Here is a 17,546-nt window from a genome sequence, read left to right as displayed (position 1 = left end):
ATTTTGGATTCCAAGAGAAAGGCAGCTTTAAAAAAAAAGGCCAACTTTAGATAAAAGCTACATTAATTGTATTGATTAAGAGGAATGCACAGAATTTTTCTGGAGAAGACGTTAACTTCCCTTTTTAGGCTTTGCCCATTTTTTACCATTCTAAAAAAGGAATATATATATTTTTTTCTTATATGCCTTTATTCTATTTACTGATTGTTGCATATAAAACAAATCACAAAGCCTTTAGTTTCCTGTGACTTCTATGATGGGGGCAGGGGCTGGAGGGGCTGTCCAGGGCCTGGGATGAAACTGTGGGTGTGATTACTTGAGGATTACCAGCGGTGACCAAAATTCTCCTCCATTTTTCATTCAGGAAAGTCATTTATTTCTTCTTAAAGAAAACACCCGACACAGTCAGCTCACATTCAATTGTAAGGATTCCTTTCTTGCATATGGTATGCGCTGGATAGAGTTGATTTCTTTGTTTTGACTGAAAAAGGATCCCAAGACTTGTTTCAATTTTCCATTTTGTAGACCCATGACAGTTTGACTGCAAGAAAGGTCCCCAAATGGTTTGCTATCTCACAGTGAACAAAGGACACAATTTAACTTGACCTCACAGATGCTCCAATTGAGTAATCCATCAGAAGGACTACATGCATGCCTTCTTATTATGAAATTTTATTCCAGTAGACCTAGACCAGAACCTCCACCTGCTCTGGGCTTCTGCTTCATAAACACACAACAAATAGATTACATAATAAAAAAGCCTGACATTTAACTGGGCTAATATTTCTTTAAATAGCTGATAATCCTCTGTCTTTATAAAAAGGATTGTAACATCCAAATATCCCTGTCCTGTTTTGTTAAGACATTTCCCTGTTGATGTAGCGATAGCTACCTCCCTTTTGTGAAAGCTGTCACTGCAGGTGGCTTCTGTCATGCTAACACTCTGCGGGAAATTGTGTGGCTTAATGTCCATGCAACTCTTTTGAAAACCTTGATAAATGAATTTCAATGCTGACGATGTTCTAGGGGAGTGGTTTGTGGACGCTGAAGTCTTCCCCCATCTCAGTGCACTCAACTCTCATAACTAAAATGCCAGAAACAAGGCTCTGCAGACTACACAACTAAGGAGTCTGGGGCAAGGTACCCAAATGTCTGAAATTACCCACAGATTCTGCTCATTGAATCTGAGGTAGACGTCTTAACCTAGATTATCAGTAATTATCTTGCAGTGTTTCTGAGACCTTAGATAAAACGAACGGCAGACGTTATAGCATCTTCCTTGAGTAGTTAAGTACCCTGTTGACAGTTGTTAGTAATTCCCCTGTATTAGTATCTGGTTTGTTTAAAGAAACTATTACCTTCAATTAGAGTGCATGGAAAGCACCTAACGCAGTGCTGAGGACGCATTTGGAACCCGATATATGGTGATGTTTTATATCAAATTCCCAAAGAGGAAAATGATTATTAATATTTCATAAAGAATTGATATAAATGTTAACCATCTTCATGGATCATAGTCTTAGAAATGCTCATATTCCCTATTTAGTTAGTTAATTAATTAATTAATTAAAACTGCATTTTTTAAAGTTTCCAGACTTTTGTGTGTCTGTTTTTAGCCTAGGAAATCTTTCTCCAAAAAAGCTTGATCAGAAACCCAATATAGCAAGAGATAAAAATCAAAGCCGCTCTGGTGGAATCCAGAAAATGGTTGGGGATCTCAGAGTCGAGGTAGAGCTCCTCCCCGCTGAGCCTCTGAGATGCTGCTAATGAACTCCTAGGTCTCAGCACATTATGACAATCATCTTTAATTGCATTTCTTTTATTTGTAAAGCTATCATTTACTGTTCTCCTACTGTCTGCCAGGCACAATACTAGGTAATCTACATACATAATTCATTTAATGTATTTTCTCAACAACCCTACCTAAGGATATTATTATCCCCATTTTACAGATGAGAAAACTGAAATTTAGGGAATTTATTATTTTTTTCCCCAGTGTTCCAAAACAGGTAAAAAGTAGAGTCAGGGTTTGAATCCAGTACTGTCTGATGCCAAAGCCTCTGCCCACTAAGGCAGATACAGGCTGGTTAATGAGTTGTAGCTATTTAAACTGGACCAACGTGCCACCATCACTTCTATCTCATAGCTGAAAGGGGCTCAGAGGAGTGTGATTGCCTGTCATTTTCTTCCATACCAAAGTCAGTAACAGTGAAAAGAATGTCAAATAAAATAGGAGCTAGATGCTAAAAATTATATAAATACCAAAAGAAGATAGAAATGCTACCTCGTCACTGATTACCAAGAAAGAGAGTCTTTGAAATTCTATTATGTTGCATTAATAATATATATTTTTCTTATAAAAATAAAATGTCTGTCTCCCTCCAAGACTGGCCCTTTATGCAGGCAGAATTTGTCATTGCTGATGTGATGAAATTCAGGGAGTATATTCTCTAAACAAGCCTCTACTTTCCACATGTCAGTAACTGATACCCACAGCTGTGAGTTTAGCAAGGCCCTCTGGAATTTCTCTTTGGAAATGAAATTTCATCTAGTTGGGTAACTTTGTAGCAACTCACATGAATGAATTTATTAGATACATTCTCTCAGAGCAGGATACACAAGATGAGAACAAGAGCTCCAGCTCCTATGGGGTAGAAGGATGCTGAACATGGAGGAAAAGCAGAAAGTGAGGAAGCACTATTTCGGATGGAACATACTGGGTGCCAGGAGTGTTTGGCCCAATATCCCTACAAGATGGGTTTTGTCCTCATAGTTAAAGATGAAGTAATGGAAGCTTGGAGTTTCAGTAGTAACCAACAGTTACTAGTACCTCATGGCTAGTAAGCAGCTGTGCTGTCTTGTAAACCCACTGATTCCAGAGCTGACACTTGTCCCCATGTGCCATGGATAGACCACTTGTGTCACATCTTCACCAAGAGCCAGCACCACCCAAGGACTGTAAGGGAGAGCATGCTGAGAAGCTGATGTGTGAGTTACAAAATATGGCTTTCACAAAGTGCACAAGTGAGTGTGTTGTTTGTTGCTTCTAGGTATGTACAGAAGGCAGACTGATCTTGGAGTTCACCTTTGACGATCTCATGAGAATAAAGACATGGCACTTTACCATTAGACAATACAGAGAGTTAGTTCCGAGAAGCATTCTAGCCATGCATGTAAGTAATCTAATTTCTAATTTCTATTTTCCTTTTTTATTTTCCTCCTCCATTATACTCAAGGGGAAAAACCCAGTTGTTTCTCTGTGAAAGAACTCCAGAAGTTGTCACACTTTAGATAATTAAGTCTAAATATTGAGTTTTGCTCTCAACCATTTTAACCCACAGGACTTTTTACCCCTCCTTTGTTTCCAAGTTTAGTACCTTGTGATACTATTTTTGAAACTTTATTATGTTAAACTCCAGATTGAGGTTACCTCAATAAACAGTTTGTACTTTACTTAAATTCCATTCAGTTATTATTGAATACTGCTCTGCCTGGGCTAATAAACCTGTTATGTATAACTACGGGGTGAAATAAAATAAGAAATAACAAGAACAATTTCTAGTTTTAATTAGAACCATCTGACCAGACTCAAGACTCCTGTACCTTCAGATCTGTGTCAACAGTAGTTGGTCCTTCCTAACCACAGTGCTGGAATTGAAGTGGAATATTTGAGTTCTCTTGGTTTCATTTGGCAATAAATCATATCAAATTTATTGAGCACAAATGAGGTGCAAAGGTGGAGTCAATGCCAATCTAGAGCTCTCTTTTAAAGGTGAGTAATCAGGTGCAGTCCCTGCTGAAGGAGTCAAAAGGCATTGACTTAAATAAATTCCTGCTCTATTATGCATGATGCAGCAGCTTCCATGAAAACCCTTTGGAACAAAATCAGACTTAGTGAGCCTGATTTGTAAAATCCTGAGCAATGAAGAGAACAAAATAACAGCAGCTAACATTGTGTAAGTGTTTACTATGCCAGGTCCTGTGCTAAACGTTTTGTATACATTATGATATTTAATCCTCATAGTCACTCAGAGAGGTGAGTTGTTATTATTCCTATTTTAGAAGTGAGGAAACTGAGGCTCAGAGAAGTTTAACAAATTGCCCCATGTTTTTCAGCCCCAAAGTGGCAAAATCATGATTTTGACCCTGCTGATTCTGACTAAAAAGCCTAGGCTCATAAGCCAGCTGTCTCCCAACCATCTGATTCTATGCTGTCTCTCCAGGCTTTTATCTTCTGCCTATTGACCTTATGTTCTCTGCTGTGGCACCCCACTCCCCTGCTCCATTATTTCTGACTATCCATGTTCCAAGTTCTCCTTAATTTTCAAATCCCAGTTCATGTCTTCCACTCTTTTTAAAGAAGTCTGGAATATCCACTCCTATTATGTGCAAAATAGACTAAGAGGCAGCAGAGGGAAGTGGTTGGGAGCCTGATCCCTGGATTGAGACCACATAGGGTTGTATCTCTGCTCCTGTGTGACCTTGGGCAAATGATGTGAACTCTCTGAGTTTCCGGACTCTCATCTATAAAATGCGTACAGTAATAAAGGGTACGTCAGAGAACTGGTTTGAGGATTAAGAGTGAATGACTGTAAAGCACTTAGAACAATGCCTGGCACATAGTAGGTCCTTTGCAGGTATTGATGCTTGGCTCTCCACAGCAGCAACATTCTTCCATTTATTTATTATTATCTTGTCTTTTGATTGAAATGTAAGCTCCCTGAGGTTGGCTATGACTACTTAATGCATTTCTGCAGAACCAACTCTTCCTAGCACTTGAGAGCGGTTCAATGAAGATAGGCTCAACTTCCACAACGACCGACTTTCAAGAAATTGACATGAAACTGATATACTCTGTTTTTCTGTGCATTTTGTTTTTTATTTATATACACAAATCCAATTGGTAGTCCCACTGTGAGAAAAAGTAAATACAGAAAATAAAGTTGTATTAGTGTAACATAGATAGTCTCATAAATGCAGACATAGAGACAAAGAAATATTTACTTATGTCTCCCTCCGTTTAGTGCCAAATTGCTTACACCAGTTAAGAAAGAAGGAAAGATGAGCAGAAAGAAAGAGCAGCAACCAAGAGACTCATTTTAAAATGAAATCCAGAAGGAATTTTTTATTTTTTTCTGCCCAAACCAGCTTTCAAACACAGTTCTCAATCCCAAGATATTAAAAAAAAAAAAAAAAAAAAAAAAAAACCACGATCATCACAGGAGGAAACAAAGGCCAGGCCTACAGCATGGCTCTGCCAAATCCCGAGATGCTGCCTTCTCCAAAGAGATCCCTGGACCTGGAGTTCTCAAGGCAGGGCTCAGCAACTCCCAGCACAAAGACGCACAGCCAGAGCCTCTCACAGAGCAAGTAACGCCATTTCTCCCAAAGACTGAATGCACAACTGTGGCAGTTTGACTCTCCCCAATCTTGCACAATTGATGCAAAAATGTCCTTGAGTATTATATACAAGTGTCTTCAAAATGTAAATTAAATTATCTCCAGCAACCTGTCCCTCGAAGAAAAATCGACAATTTCAAGATGGCATATCTTAGCACCTATATAGCACAGTCTCTGATTTTCTTGGGAACATCTTGTAAGGATAAAATATATGATTTTTTTTTTTCGGTTCAGGCACAAGATCCTCAGGTCCTGGATCAGCTGTCCAAAAACATCACAAGGATGGGACTAACAAACTTCACCCTCAACTACCTCAGGGTAAGACCAATGAATAAGTACACTTCCTGGTGAGTTTGAAAAGTACCTCAGAGGTTTGTATGCTTCTTGAACCAAGGAGTTGAAATGAGGTGATATAGCACAATATGTATGTTCTGTGCCTCGGCATGTGTGTTGTCTGTGTGTGTGTGTGTGTGTGTGTATGTGGGTGTCTGTGTTCAACAGAGGATGGGGTTTAACTCACAAAGCATCAAACCTAAAATCTGTCAGGGTTGAACTTCTTCTGTATATTTCTATGACACTTGGAATAAATAATTCAAAGGCTAGCAATGTCCCTGTCTCCTAAAATTCTTTGATGCTACTTCTCTCTGGTTGTCTCAAGTTTCTCATGTGCTATTGTTGAGTTGGCTGCCTCCATGTCTACACCCAAGGACCCCACACCCCTTAGGAGAGTCAGTGTGCCGTCCTGACAGAGACCATGTCTATAGGGTCTCCTGAAAAAATCCATCCCAGTGCTGTAACATAGACGTTCCTAAGGCTTCTTATGGACTCTGCCTAACACGTAACAAATTTTTCTACTTTGGATATAATTTCAGTTTTTACTTTTTTTTCCCTTTTTTATTTGAAATATAATTGATTTTCGTATTTGTGGGGTACAGAGTTGAGTATCAATACCTCTGTGCAATACGTGGTGATCAAATCAGAATAATTATTATGTTCATGATTACACAATGTCATAATTTTTTGTGGTCTTTTGCCATTTCTCGCTACCCTCCTTCCCTCTCCCCCTTTCTCACCTCTGGTAACCTCAGTTCTATTCTCTCCTTTTGAAAGTTCAACATATTATTGTGATTGTTGTATCTTTCTTTTTTCTTTATTTGTTCAATTTTTTAGCTCCCACTTACTAGTGAGGACATGCAGTATTTTTCTTTCTGTGCTTGGCTTATTTCACTTAACATACTTTTCTTTAAGTTCATCAATGTTGCTGTGAAGTGCAGAATTTCATTCTTGGTAAAAATTGGATATAAATTCAGTTTTTACTTTAAAAAATTAAGCGTTTTGGGCAAAATTCCCTGCCAGTGCAGTACTCATAGCCTCCATATTTGGCCTGAAAAGGAAACATACATCACACTAGGTTTTTGGATGGAAATGCAGTCACTGAGTTACAGGTGGGGGATATGGTTTCATTTATAAAGCAAGCATTGTCCTGCATCCGGAATCCATGCAAAGTAAACAGCCACAGTCCACCTGCATATGCCTCTGAGATGTTGATTTCTTTCTTTGCACAGCAGTTCGCTCTCCAGGGCCCCCAACCCCATTGTCAAGTTTATGTTGCTGCTTCTTTTTTCCTTAAGTGCAGTCCAGGTTTGTGAATTTTGTTTTGTAGTCACAATCCTTTCTGTACAAGTCCTTGGAGTGGCCTTTGAGCAGGATCTCAAACTCACTTCCCAAAATCAGTGCTCAAAGCTGCTGTGGTGAGACCTGGCCTGGTTAGTGGTCTGGGAATGACAGACTAGGGTTATTTCTTCCATTTAGAACTGGGGTTTGATTCCCCTAATAGTCTTATCATCTGATTTTTTAAGACAGCTGAGCAGTCACAAAATGCGTTCATTTGTAAAATTGCCTGAAAATCTGAAGTTCCCCCATCCTTCTGAGGAGTCTGGCCTTTGCCTCGAGCCTCAGAAGGTCATCTGAAGTACTGTTGAAACAGAGTTAATGAGGAGCTTCAGGAACCACTCCCAGTATCAGAAAAAGAGTTCGGACAGGTATGCTGGCAAATATTAATCCAAGGCCTTCTATAGCAGTAGAAGAATTTTAAAAATTAATTCATCTTGCTTTGGAAAGGGGAGATAGAGATTTTAAATGTTCCAGACTTTGAAATTGCAGCATGTGATGTCTGACATGTAACACAATTAAGCAATGCAGAATATAAGCAACTACAGACATCTATCGTCGTCACGAGTTCATTATTTCCATGAAATTCTTACTCATTCTCATGGAGACCTGCAGTCAGGAAATGAGCAGAGCTGGTTGAAGGTAGCATTGTCATTGCAGCAAGAAGCAGGTGGTACCTGATGACCGAGCTTTGGAGGCTATAAATGCAGATGATGGAGCTGAATCACATGTTTGCCAGCATCCGGGGTGGGGGTGCGGGGGCCTCTGGTGATCCCATGCTTTTGAAGCGACAAGAACAGCTGTTGCCGTTTGATTTGGGATGTTGAATTGCCTGCCTTTCCCTCCCATCACCTCCCAGCATGAAAAGGTTGGAGGTGCTCTGTGCTGAGAGGTGCAGAGATGGCTGATTCAGTGGTCCCAGTGGAGCTGTGACTGGAGGTCATCGAGGCACAGTCTCTCTTCTTCTGGGGACAGCCTCAGTGGCCTGGGAGAGGCTGGGCTTGCTGATCTAGTCTCCCAGCAGTGGTTGTCCAGGCCAGGGCTGGGAACGGGCCTGCAGAATGAGGAAGTCACCTCCTAGTGGCTGTTAGGCATTCCCAGACACTGGGTGGTGGGTTTCACAAAATGTGTCCTCCATCTACTGGGGAGGAGAATTGTTTCATATTTTGGGGTGATGGCACCATTTAATAGGTGACACTGTCATGTTCGTGGGAAAGCATGGGTCCTTCTGTCCCCTTGGTATTCCCTGTAGGGAAGGCAGAGTGCACTTCTCTGGTAGGTGCTAGGTGATCCCAGTCAATGGAACCTGACTGTGGAGCCTCGTCAGCTTCCACCAGGTCCTCTTTGCCCATTTTCATAATTCATTTCACAAGCATTCCCTACACACCTTCTTTGTGCCAGGTTTCTGCCCTCAAACACATTGCTTCCTGGTACATGAGAAAGAAAAACAAATATATGCTGGGAGAAATATCAGCAATAAACCTAGCACTAGCTAACATTTATGGAGCGCTTACCATGTGCCAGGCACTGCTGCTATGTGCTTTGCAGAGACTCTTTTTTTAAAAAATATTCTCAGCAATGTTATGAGGTGGGAATCATTTTTAGTGCCCTTTTGCAGGTGAGGAAACTGAGGCACAGAGAAGTAACTTCCCAAGGTCACAGAGCTGTAAGTGGAACAGTAGGGATTTGAACACTCCAGACACAAAGGAAGGAGAGGTTATGGAAGGTGGACGTGGGAGGCTGCAAAGTCTTCATAGAGGAGACGGCCCTTGCAGTGACTCTGAAATCAATGATGATCAACAGGTGGTCACAGGCACGTGAGGCACAGAGCAGTCTAGACAGAGGGTTCACTGTGAGCAGTATCATGGAAGGACGGAGAAAGTTGCTGGGTCTGGAGAATTCTAGGAAGTATTGCATGGCTGAAATATAAGTTTCAAGTCGGTTTTAGGTACCGACAGAGGTAGGTGTTTTGGACCAAAACCATATAGCCTAGCTGAGTGGTATATTCTAGAGAAACTTTTCCAGCCACAGACAGAATGATCGGGGTTAGCAGCCTCCTGCCATGGCATGAGCTTGGTGGTTAGACAGACAAGAGTATGGATTTGAGGACATCTACTTACTAGCTGTGTGTCACTGGGCAAGGTACTTGACCTCTCTGAGCTTCTGTTTTCTCATCTGTGAAAGGAACTACGACACTATCCTCACTGGGCTCTCGTGAAATAAATGCATGAAAAGCTTACGTTAATCATTTGCCAAAGTGTACTTTATAGGGGTCTCTGGTCCTCTCCCCTGGGTAGAGTCGAGTCATTGGTTGGATTCTCCTGCGGGCAGAGCTTGTGAGAACTCCCACGGGTCAACACGCCCAGGAGTCTGATCCTTTTCCCTTAATTCTAGCCTTTGATTTCATCAAAGTAAAGCCCCTTCTAATCAGAGTTTGTAATTGCACAACTTCAAATTTCTTACATGAAATTCTTGTATGTGAATGTTTACTGTATATAATAACTACGTTTTCTTCAATAGCTTTAAGGAATATGATTTTAAAATTCAAAAGAAAATAATTCATGTCTATTTCATTTTTAATACCATAAAGAGAAAGGGGATGGGCAACGCAGAAATTCTGTCTTTGTTTAAAGGAAACCCCCACAAACATCCAGGATGGCACTGGCTGAGATGTGATTTTTGTTTTCCTTGATCTCCCCAACAACAGAGTGGACATGCCTCGCACCCTCAGAAAGCTGCAGGGACAGCATTAGTTTTTGCAGTCATCTGTTCTTGTTTCTAAATTCATGTTAATTAGCTAACCAAGAGATTTTTTGGTGGCATCTACTATGTGTTAGGTACAAAAAGGATGGGACAGGATGTTTACAAGAATGGCTGAAACACATTCCCTCTCTGAAGGAGTTTAAGATACTGTGACAAGTAGGTCTGCTTCCAGCCCACACTGTCCAACCTCAGCTGGGGACCGCTGGTTATCTCAGCATTTTTCTCCTCTCCTGATTTCCCTGGGGATATTCCAATCTTCTTCGTCTCAGCAGATGACTTAAATTTGCCTTGCTTACAGTTTTCAGTGCACTAATCCATTTCTCTGCTTCACCGTGCCTTCTTATCTTGGCACTCAAGACCCTCCATGATCCGGCTTCTGCTGCTTCCCAGGCTTGCCCCATGCCCCTTCCCCACCTGGCACTCCATCCTGCATCACATGAACCACCTGCGGTTGGTCCACGTTGGTCATGCTCTTTCGCCTCCAGGCCTTTTCACGATGGAGCTCATGACCTGAAACATTGTTTCTGCTCTTCCCTTCCCATCCAATTTTCCCCATCTAGATTCTTCTTACCCTTCAGGACTCATTTCATCTACCACCTCTGCTGAGAATCTCTCTCACCCTCAGCGGGGGTTGGAGCCCCTCCCCAGTGCTCCTGGAGTTCTGCGCACATGGCCTCAAGCTTAGCTCTTGGCAGGTCTTGTTTAAGAATTGTCACTCCACTCATCTGTCCCCTGCACTAGGTTCTGAGTAACATGAAGACACATAAGCACCAAGGAAATGTCTTTTAAATGGATGGTTGGTTTGATAAAGGAAAGACTTGATTTTGAATAACATAAAAAAAGAAAGATAAAATCTACTTAAATCAAACTCCAGTAAATTCACTTGTCTTATAGCATCTGGAAAAAATAAATGTATGATTCATTTTTAAAGTCACTACTTAGAAGTTCACCATGAAATCTAAGGAGCAGAAAAATTGAATGCATTGAGGAACTAAAAGGAAACGGCTTGAGGCCTCCAGATCTCTGTAGTGTACAAAATTCCCACTTAAATACTCAAAATTTTCAATGTCAAATTTGTATTCCGATATCACTTCTTCTGCTTGCTGTGAATCAAGTATTTACTTTTTACTCAAAATGCCATTATGCCCTTTCCATTATTTTGGAAATGCATTCTTTCAAGTCTCTAGGACAAATTTTTTAATGGGTGATTATTGTTGTCTATTTTCTTTGGCCAGATTTTTTTTGGCTCTGGGATACATATAGGTTTTTTTGTTGTTTTTTTAAGCATTATGTCTTACTCAACTTTAAAACATCTTACTATCCTGTATCTCAGTCAAAAGACATTTTCTTTGTGTTTTCTTACTCTTTATCCATCCATATGCATAATTTCTGCATAAAAGCAATCAGGTTACATACAATTTCTTAATGCTATTTGGTAAAAACTTGCATGTTTCTACGTAGTGATCATTAACCAATTACAATGGCAGTAAATATTCCAGTGTGGTGTTTTTGACAGTGTTTGATTAATCATTTCTGTAATGTTGAGCGTGGAAGTCCTCTAAACATCTATGCATGTCCTGCTCTTAACAGTGTTTTCTACAAATAGAAGTCTGGACTGCAAAGTCCTTGTGGGAAGAAATGTAAATGTGCTTCAGATTCAGAGAAATGTAGGCTCAAATCCTAGCTCTTCCTCTTATGACATATATGGCCTTGAGTAAGTTGCTTAAGTTCCTTGAACCCTACTTTCTTCATTTGACAACTGAGAGTAATAATAGGTTTTATGAGGTTGGCGTGAAGATTAGATGAACTGCAGTTTACAAGAGCCTGGCACACAAGAGGACTGTATTAGACCATCTTCTGTTGCTTATAACAGAATACCTGAAAGTGGGTGATTTGTAAAGAAACAAAATTTATTTCTTACAGTTTTGAAGGCTGGGGAAGTCCATGGTCTAGGGGACACATCTGGTGAGGGCTTTCTTCCAGGTGAGAACTCTCTACAGGGTCCTGTGGTGGCGTAGGCAATCACATGGCCTGGATGGCAAGAGCTCTTCCATGTGCTCTCCGTATAAAGCCACCAGTCCACACCCATGACAAGCCATCACTCCATGGATGGATTAATCCACTCACAAAGGTGTAGTTTTCATGATCCAATTACCTCTTAAAGGCCTCACTATTCTACACTGTCGTAGTCTGATTGCCCACCCTTCTAGCACTGTTACGATGGGGATCAGCTTCAATGAGTTTTGGGAGGACATTGAATCCACAGCAAGGAGGGTAATAAATGCCAATCCCCTCCTTTACTATCTGAGAACAGCAGATCAGGGCTCAACTTTCGCTGCTACCGCTTATTTATATGATATTGATCATGCCTTAATTTCTCAGAGCCCCAGTTGTCGCATGTGTGAATGATTACATCCACTGTGAATCACAGTAACTGCATCACAGGTGAGGGATAACACAACAGTGTGGGAAGAGCACTTTTTAAACTCGAAATCACTACTCCAGGAAGCCAAGTAAGTCTCATCTCACTTACCATCTCTCATACACTGGCTGTGGCCTTGAATTCTATGCTGAGATTCGGAGACTCTATGAAAGATTTAAAAAAGAGGAGTGATTGATTATCTGCAAAGAAGGGTAGCAGGAGGGAGTTTGGGATATGTGCCATATATTTGGCACTCTTCCCCGTACAATTGTCACTACAAATGTATAATCATTGTCACTGGTTGTTTTCGATACTATATACAGGCTTTTTGTTATCATTAGTGTTAAAAAATTCCAACTTTTCAAATATGCATTATCATCAATTGGATATGAAAGAATTTAGGTTTCACAGTAAGGTTCTGATTCTATACCTTTAATTTCCCAAGTGAATGAAGATTTTTGTTCTTGTTTTGTTATACTTTAAAGAATATTGGTCCCTGCACATTGCCTCCACTAATAGCAACAGGAATATTGTCCAATGCCTGGAAGAATTGGGCAATTAGCTTTGGAAAATCACCCCCAACAGTATGACATGAACTGGCCCCCAGGAAAGTGAGCATGGGGGAGTCAGCTTTTGGAATCCTGCAGAAGTTTTGTTTTGTTTCTTATTTTTATAAGGCTTTGACTCTCAGCCAGGATATTTTCCTTGGCTTTATGACAGGAGAAGGGATTACAGTCCAACCCCCCTTTTCCACCTAAATGACAAGCGTGAGGATGGATAGGAGTCCCTGCTCAGAGATTGAACCATAGTTATCAACAGTCGGAATGGGCTGGGATCTGGGTAGACCATTCACCGTTCATGTGTTTAGATAGAGCAGCAACAAACCCTTATGAAGCCCTGAAGTTCTGGGGAGACAGGAGCCACATCAGCAGCTCTCCTGGGCCTCACTCGGTGCTTGGCATGTTATAGACCCTCAAAGGACTTCCAGTACAATGTGTGTGATTCCGGGTATGGCCCATGGGTCACCAGAGGCTTGCAAACTGTTTGTTACAGTCTCTGATGAAGTAAGTCCAGAAAATGAGAGCAGGAATGTCAAACCTACTATAGCGATTTGACATTGTCAGAACATCCAAGCACATCACCAGTGGACTCACCCATTGTTCATGATATAGAGAAGGTCAGGGGTTGTCAGACTCGCATGGCTTGTGACCACTAGTCAAGGGCTGGAGGAGCACATGTCACAGACATTTGCTGAGCACTGGCACTGATATAGAGTGCTATGACATGAATTTTATTCAGAGACCAGCTCCCATTTCTCCAGCAAATGTCCAGGGCAATAATTATCACAGCACCATTAGTTATTGAGGAATTCATTTATGTTCCTAATAAAATGGTGAGATAGGTATTATTATCCTCATTTGACAGATACAAATCCATCAATACCCAGGGCCACAAAGTAGTTCGGCAGCAATGCTTTCCTGGGCTTGGGTCTGGCTTTTTCCCAAAGCCCCATGCCACCCACTGTGGGGCAAGATCTGGGTCCTCAGTGTGTCCATGTAGGAGAGACAGTACTTTCAAGAAAGTGAGGGAGTTGGCCTGTGAAACGAAGCCGTCAGATCCCCTTCTGGACTTCTCCCCTTCCCCCCCCTCCAACCTTTTCCTCCTTGGAGAAAGGCCCCATTTTGAGAGGAGGCAGACAAAGCCCTTTGGAGCCATGGGAGTGCTCCACGCAGAGAATGATTAAGACTTGGAACACCCGAAGGGCACTTTTAATTGCATTTGGAGATAGAAAAGTAGCACATATGATTACATGATAAGGGAATTAAAGCAGTTAACTCTTAAAGATACGAAATAACCATAACATACAGACATCCCAGTCACTAGAAAACAGTTATTTCTAAAGTCAGGCCAGAGGGAATGGCTATCAGAACGTTAAAAAATGAAAGGAAAAAAAAAAATATATATATATATAAACCAAAAAAACCTAACAGACAAAAACAGCATTTTAACAGAGCAATTCTAACTGAAAACAGTTTCAGAGCCATGAATGCTTCTAAAATTCTTAGCCTTAAAACTACAAATAGGGCCTGGATTAATGAAAGTAATTTTCCTGTTTCAAGCACTTGAGAAATAAATTGTTGTTTAACAAGACACTGAAAATCAAGGGAGATGGTAAGGTGGGCAATGAGCAGTCGGTCCAAGGGAAAGCTGGGGGTTTGCAGACTGAAGCTCTAGATGGAGCCCAGAGTTAATGGAAATAACCTTCCCAATTGCCTAGAATGGCTGAAAGGGTGTCTCAAGAAAGCAGGATGGGGTGGTGGGGCAAGGGCGGAGCTGTCTGAATTTCTTTTAATTTAAGAGCATAGGCAGGGAAGTAGCCTGAAATGTGAAGGGGGGCTGGTAAGTTTGGCCGCTTAGTTATGAGGCTCAGGATCTCTCTCTGTGGCCGGTCTCTGGTTGCTCTTCCACTTTGCACAGGCACTGTCTTTCTGCCCATGGGAAAGCCAAATTCTTTAAAGACAGTAACTGTTACGAGATTCTATGTCTTCATCATCTGTCTTAGCAGAGTTGGAGGAGCACAGTAGACATTAATAAGCAGATATGGGAAAGAGGGAGGGCAGGCAGGTGTGGTTCACATCTCTGGCCTTCAGCTCTACAGTGAGTTTGGGCATAATTAAGAGAAAACAAGTACAATTTAAAGTGTCCACCATATACCTACAAAGGAGAAGGGAGGACAGTGAACTAGTGTCACTTTGAGTCCTGCTACAGGCAAGACACAAACTTGGTTTTGTTGAATTCTCACAAGTCTGGGAGGTAGGCGTTAATGGTCTGGTTTTCAGAAGAGAAAGCTGAGGCTTGGAAAGGGTCTGGGAGTCATCTAACATCATTCAGAGGGCAAATTGCTGGGCTGGTGTTGGATCCCATATTGGCCTGATGCCCTCACCACTCTGTCATGCTACAGAAATGTCACCTCCTAACAAGAGCCAGATTGAAGACCTGGATGAAGCCAGTTATTTCCACTGAGACGGCCAAGCTATTTTGCCAAATTGTCAGTAGATGCAATGGATTGAGAACACTGAAAACTACTTAGAGCTTAATCATAAATGGTCAAACCCTTCCTGGACTCATCCTATGATGCCTCACATTCCTGTTTATCTCGGACTTTTCCAAAATCTCAGGCTTCCAGGCCATCCCTCATTACCCAGATTCTTATTCATGTGATAGTGCCTGCACATATATTTTAAAAACATACATCAAGTCAGGTCACACTCCTCTGAGGTGGACCTTAAAACTATCTGCTCAAAACCTTTTGGTGACAGCACACTGCACGGCACTCCAAATAAAATCCAAAGTCCTTACTAGCTCAGACTGCAAGGCCTTGCAGGATCTGGTCTCTCCAACTTTGTCTCATTGCAGGCTCTAGTAACCCCCGGCCTGATTTTTGCTTTTCCAACAAACCAAGTTCCTTGCCATGGCAGGGCCATTGTACTTGCTGTGTCAGGCCACTTAACTAGCTGTAGAACCTTGGGCAATTCCCCGCCCTTTCTGTGCCTCAATTTCCTCATCAATAAAATGGGGATAGTAATAATCCCTGACCTCAACAAGTTGTTGAGAGGGTTAAATGAAGTCATACCAGTAAAGCACTTACCGTAAAGCTGGCACGTGTTTAGTGCACAATGAATACTTGCTCTTTGAGAATTAGTTTCATCATCGTCCTGCCGTCTGGAATACTCTGGCCAGATTTTTGTGTGGCTGGCTCCATATATTTCAGGTCTCATGAAAAATGTCACCTCCCCCAAGAGGTCTTTCTTGATCAGCTTCCCTAAGGTGACCATTCCACCCCAGTTATGTTCTATCGCACTTCATCACCCGTCTTATTTTTCTTGTAGCACTTTTTATCAGTTGAATCATCTAGCATAATTCAGTTCACCCTTTCACCATTTCTCTGTCTCCCATGCCTGTTACTGGAATGTAAACTTTTTGAAAGTGGGAATCGTGTCTCTTCTTCTCTGAGGTCTATAACAGGATGTGATATGCAGTAAATAGAGGGTGAATCATTTTAAGTTGATTCAACTTGAGAGGTGCTCCTTGAAAAGTCAGAAGTGTTAAAGAGCAAACCATTTGTAAAACCTGAAATCCTGGTATTGCCTTGGAATACTTGAGTACACTTGTGTGAAGGCTGTTAACTATCCTTGACATGATAGACTGAATGCCTGTAGCACTCCCTGCCAAGGACTCGATGTTGTTATTTGTAATTTATAAACAACCCTGTATTTGAGGGTAGGTGTGGGGTGTCATCAGCTTTATTCAATAAATACTCCTTATCTGTAAAACAAGGGAGATAAGCATGACTTCTAAGTACTTTTCCAATTTAAGCATTCTAAAAAGAAAGAATACAAAAATAGAAAGAAATATTAATAAATACCACATATAAAATATTAATAAAAACAATGCTAGAAACGAGGAAACTGAAACAAGATATTAGGCCAATAGATGGGGCTGATCCACAGGTACCTGCCTATCAGTCTAGGGTGGTTTGGGTTTGGTTTGGGTTTGTCTGTCTCTAAATCTAGAAATCACATAGGTTTGATGGCGAAGAATAATTGAACTAAGAGCCATCATTATTGTCACTGTCACCTTACAGTCTAATGTACACAGAAAAAAATAATATTAAATTAAGTTGTGTAAATTTCTATTTTTGCAGGTCAAAAAATGTTAAATTTTGGGCTATTTCATATGATTTACCCTAATATTTAAGGGGCAGGAGTCCCGTATCTAGGAGAGACAGTCACTTGCTTCCATGATATTTCATTTCCCACCATCATCTTCTAATTCCCATTCAGCATCATAACAATAAATACAACAGCCATTTATTGCCTGATGACCCTGTACCAGACACTGCAAGTCACTTAACCAACCCTCATCATCTTGTTTTTAAAAAAATATATTTATATTTTGAATAGATAATTTATTCATATAGTACAAAATTTAAAGAGTGTAAAAACCTTTATAATGTATACCTTTCACAACTACCCCCAACCACCCAATTCCCCTCCCTAGAGGAAGCCAACATTGCCAGTTTCCTGCATTTACTTCCAGGGATATTCTGTGCATCTACAAGCATACATTGTTTTAAACAGACACACACACACACACACACACACACACACACACACAAATGGTAGCATACTATCCCTACAATGCTAAGTGCTGAGCACTGGCATTCTTTATGAAAGCAACAGAAATATATCCTAGAGAAGGATATCCCTGTGGTAACATACCACAGTTT

The 17,546-nt window shown here is 41.0% G+C and overlaps 1 protein-coding gene across 1 annotated transcript in view; it reads left to right on the top strand.

Moving 5' to 3' along the window:
- The window catches only part of LDB2 (LIM domain binding 2), a 72,849-nt gene that overhangs the window by 4,126 nt on the left and 51,177 nt on the right, over nt 1-17,546 (top strand). The window contains exons 2-3 of the mRNA XM_008574216.1: nt 3,051-3,173; nt 5,635-5,718. Of these exons, the coding sequence (XP_008572438.1) occupies nt 3,051-3,173; nt 5,635-5,718 (207 nt within the window). The remainder of the gene's footprint in view (nt 1-3,050; nt 3,174-5,634; nt 5,719-17,546) is intronic.

Source organism: Galeopterus variegatus, unplaced genomic scaffold (assembly GCF_000696425.1).
Source record: "Galeopterus variegatus unplaced genomic scaffold, G_variegatus-3.0.2 Scaffold1014, whole genome shotgun sequence".
NCBI classification, from domain to species: domain Eukaryota; kingdom Metazoa; phylum Chordata; class Mammalia; order Dermoptera; family Cynocephalidae; genus Galeopterus; species Galeopterus variegatus.
Note: the sequence above shows the minus strand (reverse complement) of the source record. Positions and strands in the feature narration are given on the sequence as shown.